Here is an 11,833-nt window from a genome sequence, read left to right on the forward strand (position 1 = left end):
AGGGAAAAAATGTGTCTACTACATTATATGGTATTTCCAAACTACTTTCTAGACTTTTAGGATTGCTTGTCATCTTTTAAAAGTCATTTTTTTTTTGGTGTCAGTCATGGGACCTGAACTCTGAGCCTGCACGCTGTCCTTCAGCTCTTCAGCTCAAGGCTAGTGCTCTACCACTTGAGCCTGCTTATGTGGTACTGAGGAATTGAACCCAGGGCCTCATGCATGCAAGGCAAGCACTCTACCACTGAGCCACCTTCCCAGCCCTCACAAGCCATTTTTACTCAAACATGAAAGAGCTGAAATCTAGTTGCATATGGAAAAGAAATTCCGTTTGGTAATGTGGTTAGGAATTGCCTCATCATATATTAATGATCAGTTTTATTAAGATTGTAGATTTAAGAGTCATCTATAGGCCCTTTTGAGGTAATCCCTTTATATTTCTGAGTTCTGTTATATCATCTGACTCACTTCATGTAGATGTAGATAGCCTCAAATTTGGAAAGAATTGTAGGAGTCATTTAGATTAATGCCCTGGCTTCCTTTATGTATTCCTTGGGACCATTTAAAAATTGCTATTATTTCAATCATTCTTTGTTTTCCTTCTAATGCTTCTCTAATAATGATTTTGAAATTCAAACACATAAATCTGGAATCATAAAAATGGGTAAAGAGGCTGCCGCCATTGTGCCAGCCCCTCGGGTCTCAGCGAGGCTGGGTGACTCCAGGATGGGAGACAAACCAATTTGGGAGCAGATAGGATCCAGCTTCATTCAACCTTACTACCAGTTATTTGATGACAGAACCCAACTAGGCGCAATTTGTGTCGATGCATCATGCCTTACATGGGAAGGACAGTTCCAGGGAAAAGCTGCCATTGTGGAGTAGTTGTCTAGCCTTCCGTTCCAGAAAATCCAGCACAGTATCACGGCACAGGATCATCAACCCAGGCCAGAGAGCTGTATCCTCAGTATGGTTGTGGGGCAGCTCAAGGCTGATGAAGACCCCATCATGGGGTTCCACCAGATGTTTCTATTAAAGAACATCGACGATGCTTGGGTTTGCACCAATGACATGTTCAGGCTTGCCTTGCACAACTTTGGCTGACCTCCTCCTGACCACTTACTCACTCTGTTTTCTCCTCCCTCCTTTTTCTGATACTATCACACTCCTCCAGATGCTCCACTTATCACACACAAACAAGCAGGGCCAAAGTGGGAGTAGGTGCAGTGCTCTACCCCCTCACCAAGGTGTTGTGCATGATGTTTGGATGTTAGATTAGTTGCATCTGACAGGAGACGTTTGTGTTCTACTAGCGCATGCCTTGGAAAGCCTTAGTTGTCTTTTTTTTTTTAATCTACTGACAAGATGTTTTGTAACCCAAAGAAGTGAAGGAGAAAGCAGCTGTCTCACCGCCGATACTGATTTGTTCAGATGTTTCAAATGCCTCATGATACAATAAAACCACAAAAATTTTCTTAACAAAAAAAATGAGTAAAGAAATACAAGTGTTAAAGTATTTGCCTACTTATTTTCTTTTCATTATTGGAGTTTGAACTCAGCCTTGAGCTTGTTAGACAAGCGTAAATTACACATCTACTCTTTTGCTTTTAGGGCACCAGGCTAATTTTTCCTGGGCTGACCTTGAAATGTGATTTTCCTATCCTTACTTCCTAAGCAGCTGGAATTACAGGTGTATACCTCTAAACAAAGCTCCAAATGTTCAATTTTAGATAAAATATTTGAGACTTTTTTTCCAATCAAAGAAATAAAAAAATACACGCAAATCAGTACTGAGCACCTTACCATGACTTCAGCTCAGGTGACTAACAAATTCTCATTGTTTATTATACCTGATAACTTTATTATATGAGAATTAGGAGTCTATAAAGCAATTAGACAGTATTAAATAATGTAGAGCATTATTAGAATTCTGCTCTTGGGCACTCAAGAGGAGAGATTTAATGACTGCTCAGGTACCACACAGTGTGGACAAAAAAACAAATATGGAGGCTGAAGAAAGGGAAACCAAAAGGACAGCATTAATACTTATTATTTATAATTACTTGCTTGAGAATAGAAAGTCTATTTTAATCTCAGAGAATAATAAAATTCTCACAGAGGCAGGAAAATGGAAAATTCCATTTTCCCCCCTAAGGAAGGAAACTTGAGACACAAACCACAAGTTTCCTTAAGGGTATGAGCCAGGCCAGTGGTAGTGTCAGGACCCTGTCCCTCACAGTGGCCTTGTCACCATGTGAGATATAGCACCCTTACCAACACTATCTGACTGTCATATTTTTTTGTGAGATGAAATGTACTCCAATTGTTCATCTAACGGTTCTTGTTTTGGTTCTTCATAGTTTTGGCATATTGGTCTGTGTTATGATGAATTATCTAGTGGATACAACGTCTTATAAACGGAAGTAAGAGGACAAGACTGGCCCCCCAGTGGACTTTCTAGTAGGCAAGGGAAAACAGAAGGCTTGGAACCTTTTCTGGAGGGAGTCTAACACCTATATACAGTCTGTTGTATGTCAGCCATATCAACGTTGATAAATATTTATTAATTCCCTTTCAACTAACATTGAAATCTGGCTAAATAAGTTGTGATAAAAGTGACTATGAGAAGTGGCACTGTGGATCAAAGTGGTAGAGCACTAGCATAAAGAGCTCAAGGCCCCATGATTGACAATAATAATAATAATAATAATGATAATGTGACTACAGAATGAAATTAGGCAGAAAAGATGATAACTTATTTTTTGAAATTGTAATTAAAACTTACTTGAAAAAGACCTGTCTAATAGATACCAAAAAGTCCTGTTTTAAAAATTAAATCCAAAATGCAGGAGAAATCGTTCTCTGTGAATCATAGTCCTAGTGATAAAAAAATTAAAATAACCCAGAGCCAGTAGATGCTCTTGTTGCTGAAGAATATTTCCTATTTCTGGAATATATCAAATTCCTATCTTGATAGTAAAGCATTACTTCTGTTCTAATAAGGTAAATGACATGAATTTTCTCCTATTCTAGTTTTAAGTATCCAAAAGGGCAATCTCTAACATAACTTCATATTCTCTTTTGATGATTATGTTGATGCAGGATAGCAAATCTGCATGGTAAAAGTGATGTCATTCCCTAACATGTGTATGACTGGTCCATTTACTTGGTTGAAATGTCAATGATATTCATGGCATAGGAATTCCAATATATGATGGCCTGGGCTTTATATTTTCCTACTTCCCTTTATGCTCATTTCCCTGAGGTTTTCAATGTAAGCATGTCTGTAGTTTTTCTAACATCTTTACATATTCATACACACATGAGTAAATATTTTTCAACCAAAATGAAATCATTGTACATGCACTGCAATGCAACTTACATTTATTTAAGCTTAATATATTACAGAACATTGGTCATTGAAATCACTTGTGGACTAGAGGTGGTGAATGGAAGTGGAATTCTTGGAAGTCTGTTTTTGTTTTTATCCCAACAAAGCTGGATAAGTTGGAGATCAAGTGGTTTTAAAGCCAAAATCACCTTAAATATGTAATCTGCTACTAAATGTATATATACCAAAGTCTGTGAAAACAGGCTGAGAAGTGAAATTATTTTAAAATTCTTGATTTCTTTCCTACTTCTGTTCCAAAACTCATTAATCTTAAAAACAAAAACCAAGGAAACCATAAAGTGCAACTCAAAACCCAGTAATAAAACCAACCGAAAGCCACCAAGTAGTCTGGGTATTTTATTCAGGATCTAAGGAGAGGCTGGCTGGGCTTTATAACTAAAGTCCCTGTGCAGTAAAGGCGATATCTGTAGGTATAGGTATTGCCTTCACTGAGCAGGAGATCTTGTAAAAGAGACCTACTTTACTGAAGGTGGAAATTGCACATCCTCAATTCCTTTCTAAAATGTATTTTGGGGTCTGGGAGGGTGGCTTAGTGGTGGAGTGCTTACCTGGGCTCTATTCCTCAATACCCCATACACAGAAAAAGCCAGAAGTGGTTCTGTGGCTCAAGTGGTAGAGTGTTAGCCTTGAGCAAAAGCAGGTTAAGGACAGTGCCAAGGCCCTGAGTTCAAGCCCCAGGACTGGCTGAATAAATAAATAAATGAACAAACTAAATAAAAATGTATTTATATCTGTGGGAATGTTAATCTATACTGTTCAAGATTTTACTATGTTTAAAAATATATGAAAAGAGTCAGGATCTGGTGGCTTACACCTATAATCCTAGCTACTCAGGAGGCTGAGACCTGAGGATAGTGGTTTGAAGCCAGCCTGGGCAGGAAAGTCCATGAGATTTTATTTCCAATTAGCTATCAAGTAAAGTTTGAAGTGGAGCTATGATAGAGTGGTAGAGTGCTAGCCTTGAGCAAACAACAAAAAAAAAAAAAAACAAAAAACAAAAAACAAAACTCAGAGACAGCATCCAGGCCCTGAGTTCAAACCCTGAGTTCAGTTCCCAGGACTAGCACAAAAAAGAAAGTATCTTTGCAGATTGGACTCTAAAATGTTAGTCTTTCTAGTATTTTGTTTATAATGTGGGCAAATTGCTTTTACCTTCTTGTATTGCATTTTCTTAACAAAGTCTCAAGTTATTTTAGATAATGAGATAAAAATTTAGTCATTAGCATTTGAGTTAATTAACGTATTTCTGGCAAGTGACTCCTTTCAATTAGATTAAAAATTATTTTTAACATGATATCAGTTTCATCTGACTTCCTATTTTTAGAACAAAACCAGGGGAGATAGAAGTTATTCCTGGGGGGAAAAATAAGATGAGTGGGGAGAGGGGGCATTTGAAAGGTATTTACACACACTGTAGTCATCCAAACAGGCGAATTTTGGAAAAAGAGAGAGGTCAGGTAAAGCCATTTAGGTGTGACATTCTGTGAGTTAGTGGTATTATACCTGCAGCCAATAGGTTTGGAGAACTTTGAACTCTCTTCACAGATGTTAATGTAACAGACATGGCGGCACGTTTGCGAGCACACCCACCGCTATCTGGAAGCAAAAACACAATATAGCACAGGCCAAGGCAACAGAAAGCACATGCAATATCATGCATTTAAGTGAAATGTGCCAGATGTTCATGAGAAAGATGAAGTCAGAATTAGTAACCCTAAACTGCATCTGCACATCTCACCCCTATCCCAAAAGTAAAACCAGCAAAGGAAAACCAAAACAGAAGTCTGTCTTAGAAATAGATGTCAATACAAAAAAGAACAAACTATATTCAACACTCAATGGTTTCTTTGCAATGAAAACTCAGACATAGAACTCAAGTGTGTTTATACATTTGAATTTGATGCATGCCGAATCAATGAACAATGCCAGTAGCTTCTAGAGTAATATATCTTATCTATGTTTCAAGATTCAGAGCTATAGGAAAGTACACTTTGTACATACCATTTAGATTTTCTTGTTTTTTTTTTACCAATCAGATATTTGAATATAATCACAAATGAGTCACCTTGATTGAATTCATTATTGAAGTGAAAGTTATTAGCTAGTAGTTATTAGCTTAGTTATGATACATTTGATATACAAGATTCACATGAATGTAAATACTCCATGAATACGTATGAATCTTCATGTCTTCTAATAGATATGGAATTATTAGCTTATTCAAAATTAGGGACAGCATTATATATTACAGTATTGAATGACCTTCTGTTAAAACCAAATTTACTGCTTTTATACTTTTGAACAATATGAACTATGAATTGCATGTAAACCCAAACAAATTGCCAGGCACAATTTATGTACTGTGAGAAGGCTAGACTCCTAAATTTGGAAGACAAGACTCCCGAAACTGAAAGGTTACTGTTCTATTTATGAGCAGTTTCCAATTCCATTCCCACATTCCTTTGTAATACAACATGGGCAAGAAATAGTTCCCCTCATTCCCTTCATTTTGCTCAGCTCATTTTGCTGATACTCTTTGAAGATATTTTTTAAGGACTCAAAGACAAATCATATATTCACAAATATGATAATATAATCATTACTTATTGTCACTTGCTGTCCCTGTTTGTTCTTTGCTTTTACTTTACAGGAAAACTACCTAGTTTGTTTTTTTAGACATGAGCAAATTGAAATTAGCAAAGACACTTGGAAGTATGATTTGAATTAATTATACTTAAATTCACAAATATGTTGCTAAATCTTAGAATTGGTGGAATTATTTTTATATTAAAATAACTTAAACTTTGTTTAACATGGTAATTTCTTAATACTAAAAGTAATTAAAACAGAAAGTTGATTTGAAACATTAAGTAAAATAAGCCAAATGATTCAACCACAGTAAGAATAAAAAGAGAAAGATACAAAGGGTAGAAATCTACAACTGACTTCTCCAAGAGAGGTACCAGTAGGATTCTGGCAAACTTGACAAATTGAAAATAGCCATGAGAGACAACTGTGCATGCTAAACTGAGGGAATGCTTTTGAACAGTGGTGCTTAGTAGGTCCTGACTGATCTAAGATCGCTGAGTAACAAGGGTGAGGAAAAGCTGACATCACTCTCAATGATTTCATTTTCTGTTTCTACAACTCTGAGCATGACAAGGTCCACAACCATTGTTTAAATGTTATGGGGATTGAAGTACAGGCTGAGATTCTCTGGACTACCTCTGTGAGTCCACAGGAGGCTGGGTATACTGCTGATTGTTGGGAAAGCAGTGGTTATCCATAGTGTACTTCATGACCCATTTAGGGGCTTGAAGTGGGTCATGGTCCCACATCATGGATAAATCTCTACTCCTTTGAATGACATGGCACCTCGGTTAAAGTGGATTTTTGGTGGTTGCTATATTAAAAAAATGATGACACTGCAAAAGTCATTTCATACATTTAAACAGACATTGTCACGTACAATTCTACATCTTGTAAAGTTTTTCAATGCTCAGCAGGCATATACATACCATTCACAAGTAATGATGGCTATACAGAATGAAAGAAAACAACTATATTTCCTTCAACTTACATGTATTGTTTTGTGGAATGGTTTCTTAAGTTGTTAGAACATAAATGCTTATTAAGTGATTATTTGGAGCTTAAGTTGTTTGTATCAAACTATTTAATAACCAGAGATTTTTTCATTTAGTGTGAAACACTATCAGAAAAATTACGGAGACACTGCCATTGTAAGCCAAGGAAGTTTGGGGAACTTTGGGTTAAGCATGTCTTGTGTTTTAGGAAGCTCTATGATACAGATCAAGTAAACAGAGAATTTGTTTTATTAATATTTAGTAAAGAGCTTATTTCAAAAAGTTGAGATATTGGTGAAAAGTTTTGTAATTGGTAGAAGAGAGAAATATATTTTGTTCTGTTTCAACTAGCACTGATAGCTTGCTGATATTCTTTGAAAATAAGAATAGTCTTTTGGTCATCTTGAGGAATCCTAATGCTCTTCTCCCACTCCTTCTCATTCAGGACTGACAGCCTATTAATCTTGCTTCTGGGCAGCCTGATAAAATAAATGGCGAGGTATAAAAGAATATCTTCAGCTATTGTTTTTGCCTTGTACAGGAGGAACTGGCTAACACAACTGTTTCACAAGTACTTGATAGGAAATAGCGTTGTTTAAAAAGAAGTGACAGAATTTCAATGAGTACATTATTTTCCTGAGTTACTTAATACTGTGCAAAGAAGTGGGGGGAGGGGAAGAAGGGAGAAAAGGTGAAATTATAAACCAAAATATTTCTACTGTGGAACAAAACTTATACTTTGTATGTACATGCAGATATCAAAACAGTTTTGCAATTAAAATGTATACAACAGAATTCAGAGGTATGAATGTTAAACTAATTAAAAACATTTAAAATACTCATAGCTGAACTACATTGAGAATTTGAATTAATTAAAATGCTTTTTCTATGAAGCTTTAGCATTCTATCTGCTGACTGGGAAAGTTAAAATATTATTCACTGGAGCAACATACCTTTGAACTTAGCCTGTTTTAAGTAAAGAGATTTTTAGCATCTATAAGTCAATTTCAAAACATGACTACAGAAAAAGGGAGCAAAATATTCTTATTTTCATGGCTACGAAATTGGAATATAAAGACAATGAAATAAACTAATGCATTTAACAATCTACTCAGAAACATTACATTTAGGATTAGCAGGTGCTAAGCTAATGATTTAGGGCAAAACTTATTTTTAGAGAGCAAAGCTAAGAAGTCCAAAACTAAGAGAGATAGCATACCTGTATTCATTTTGACCGTGGAGGGTTTGTTATTAAAATCTTCAGTTTTCCTGTAAGGGAAAAAATGATGCATAATTTGTTGACTACAATATGGATATAAAAAGACTTTTATTCTTGGTATACCTATAAATTATTATTGACTATTATTTAGACTCAGTTTAATAAGAGGGGCTCTACTGACGTTAAATTCAATTATTCCTGATCTTATGATCATAAACATATTTTTTAAAAATAATGACCATTAATGAATAAAAATGAAAAGCTTCCTTCCTTCCTTCTTCCTCCTCCTCCAGCCCTCTGTTCCATGCTATCTGACAATCCTCCTTTCCCCATGTCCTATGCTAGGGATTGAACTGAGGTCCTCATACACACTAGGCAAGCACTGTACCACACAGTTATAAACATAGCCCAAATTTTCACTTTTAAAAATTAAATTCTGTGCCTAACATGCATGAGGCTATGGGCTCCAACTCCAGCATCACAAAATAAAAAGAAAAATCTTATTTTTGTATAAACATTCTTATCAGTTTTTGTTCTTTAAGCCTGAAGTAATCATTGTAGTAACGTATTTTCTACCAAAACTGTAAAACGTACACTGGTGCTTTGAAGTCAATGCCTTACACTTATGGATTAATTTCACAGTCCAATTTGCTTTAAAAAGTGATTGAGGGAACTATTATTAGGATACTTTTATTTTTTGTTTTTTTTTCAGTGTATAAATACATAGGAATATGTGTGGGTTTATTTTGTTGTTGTTATAATTTGACTTTTTTCCAGAGTCTGAACTTGTTCTAAAATCTGGACTCAGTAACCCCTGGCCTGTATGGAAAGGATACAATGAAGAAAAGAAGGTTGGGTAGGGGGAGGGTAGAATGAAGCTTCCTGAAAGTTCCTTCAAATCATTTATTTCAACTTCTGAGTAGCAACACTCCTAATGTATTAACCTTACATGGAGAAAATACATTGGAAAGTGTCTCAGGGGATGACTGTGACCAAGGCCAAGGCCAAAGCCAAATGACTTCTAAAACAGGAGGGGATAAATAGGACTATAAAGACATTTCCCAAATTCTACTTGGCCATTCCTTGTGGAACTCGGAAACACTTGCTGCTTAAAACTGAATTCCAAAGACAGAATTTGCACTAGAGTAATTCTGATTGATCAGGAAAACACCCAATACATAAAGAAAGTTAACATGGGAATCACAAAATGTGCTAATGTATCAGACCATGTTTGTAGTTTAATTCAAACACACATATACATTTACAAAACATCTGAAGCTCAAAATAAATCAAATAACATGAGCTAAATAAAGTAAGGCATCACAAACCCTTGAGCTTTTCATTTTTAAAACGATGTATCCTGTTTCTTATTGGGTAATTTGTGAGGTCTTCAAACTTGGCATTGTTTTAGATGTCAAAATGTAAAACGACTAACTTCCTAATCAAGCAAGACATTTTCTAGTTTGTTAAAGGAAGAGTTGTGGTGACTGAACTCTTAAGAAGAACCTGAAACCCATAGGCCTCTTGGGTAACTAATAAAAAATTGTGATTTTGTTTCCCCTGTTTGTACTAAGGCCATTAACAAATCCACGAATGAGAGAATGTCTTAGACAATTTAAACTAAGGCAAATAGGATTTCTTTTGTTCTGTTCTGCAAAAATGTCTTTGATTGTCCTCATATAACAAATACAGGGTATCCTGGAAGGCATCGAGTTCCTAGAGTGTTTGCATGATACTGAAAGACAGCATTTCAGTATTCTCTTGAGTCAGGATTGAAGCAGAGCCAAAGCTTTGACAATACAGATTATAAAATGCAGACGACTCTGAACCCACAAAGCAAAACAATCCTTTGTACATTAGGGTATCTGAATGGTTTTCCCCAGGTTGTGTGAGGCCAGATTTACTTTAGTTCATTCAGGATAGCATTTATGCAGAAAGCAACATTATATGTATTCTAATATGTATATGGCAATGGTTATGTTTTACTAAATGGTTGGATTAACCTTTATCTCAAAAAGCAGCTGGCAATAGATTGTTCTAGTGGTTCATGGGGGGACAGCAACACAACGTCTACCATCTTTTGATTTTTCTTAAAAATTTTCCCCATTGCCAGATATCTTGTTATTTTGTAGATAGCAGTTCCTTCAAATCATGTATTTCAATCTCTCAGTAGCAACACACCTAATATATTAGCCTAAAATGGAGAAAATACATGGGAGACACATGCACTGTACATGGGAGAAGAGACTGAGTGATTTAACTTTTCAGTGAAGTTAGATGGTTGTGCCTTGGTATCAACATGCCCAAGGATGTAATTTTACTTAGATTCTCTCTCTCTCTCTCTCTCTCTCTCTCTCTCTCTCTCTCTGTGTGTCAGTTATCAGGTGTCATCTGGGAGTAAAGAGTTGAAACAAAGCCTTTCTATAGTTGTGGTCAAGAATCCTGTGTAGCTTTTGGGCATTTACCCAAATGTTTACAAACAAGACCACACTAAAGCTACCAGCACAACTATGTTTATTGCAGCATTATTTACCATAGCTAAGATCTGGAACCCAGATGCCCCTCAGTAGATGAATGGATCAAGAAAATGTGGTATATATACACAATGGAATTCTATGCCTCCATCAGAAAGAATGACATTGCCCCATTTGTTAGGAAATGGAAAAACTTGGAAAAAATTATATTAAGTGAAGTAAGCCAGGCCCAAAGAAACATAGGTTCCATGGTTTCCCTTATTTGCAATATCTAGTATATGTATGAGTCAAGCGGAAAAGGTCAGATAATGTGATGTTAGGAAAATGAACCCTTAGATATGTATTTTAATGTTTTTTTCTTTCATGCATGTGTTTCTAACGCATTTATTTTTATTTTTTTTTGGTCCGGTCGTGGAGCCTGAACTCTGGGCCTGGGTGCTGTCCCTCAGCTCTTCAGCTCAAGGCTAGTGCTCTACCACTTGAGCCACAGCACCACTTCCGGCTTTTTTTCCCCTTTTTTCATATGTGGTGCTGAGGAATCGAACACAGGGCCTCAGGCATGCAAGGCAAGCGCTCTACCACTGAGCCACCTTCCCAGCCCTTCTAATGCATTTATAAGATTATTTCTTTGTTGCTTTGTATGTCCCTTGCCCACAGTATAACCCCTGCTTTCACTATATTTGATGTCAGTATAACTTGTGGAGGAGATGGGGAAAAACAAGTCGTTTAAGGATACAGGTGGACCTGTTGCAACACTGAGAAGTACAAGTTGTCCAAAACGAGCTTTACAACGTTGGTGCAGGGGAGGGGGTGAGGGGGAGGAGAAGGATTGGGATTGGGGGGGGAGGGGGGAGGCTGGGAAGGGATGTGAAGGGTAAACAAAGGAGGAGGCTGCAATGCTTGGTAAGAAATGTACGCATTATCCTGCCCATGTAATTGTAACCCCTCTGTACAGTATGCTCACAAATAAAATTAAATTAAATTAAAAAAAAAAGAATCCTGTGTAGGTCATTTATTTGTATCAAGCTGAGTTTAAGCATCAAAGCCATTAATAAAACCAAAGAATTAACTTGGAGCTGAAATTCAATGTGAAGAGTTGACACAAAAGCATTTCCTATTCAATAATTTTTGATCCAATAAATTG

The 11,833-nt window shown here is 36.3% G+C and overlaps 1 protein-coding gene and 1 pseudogene across 3 annotated transcripts in view; one reads left to right on the forward strand and one right to left on the reverse strand.

Moving 5' to 3' along the window:
* Sorbs2 (sorbin and SH3 domain containing 2) overlaps window positions 1–8,261 on the reverse strand; it is a 92,877-nt gene extending 84,616 nt beyond the window's left edge. For all 3 annotated transcript variants that reach the window (XM_013026532.1, XM_013026524.1, XM_013026513.1), the window contains exons 1-2: window positions 8,216–8,261; window positions 4,916–5,008 (exon numbers count right to left, since the gene is read on the reverse strand). In XM_013026532.1, the coding sequence (XP_012881986.1) occupies window positions 4,916–5,008; window positions 8,216–8,225 (103 nt within the window). In that variant the 5' untranslated portion in view covers window positions 8,226–8,261. The remainder of the gene's footprint in view (window positions 1–4,915; window positions 5,009–8,215) is intronic.
* LOC105993323 lies at window positions 727–1,104 on the forward strand (annotated as a pseudogene).
* Window positions 8,262–11,833: the final 3,572 nt, after the last annotated feature.

Source organism: Dipodomys ordii, unplaced genomic scaffold (assembly GCF_000151885.1).
Source record: "Dipodomys ordii isolate 6190 unplaced genomic scaffold, Dord_2.0 Scaffold4, whole genome shotgun sequence".
NCBI lineage: Eukaryota > Metazoa > Chordata > Mammalia > Rodentia > Heteromyidae > Dipodomys > Dipodomys ordii.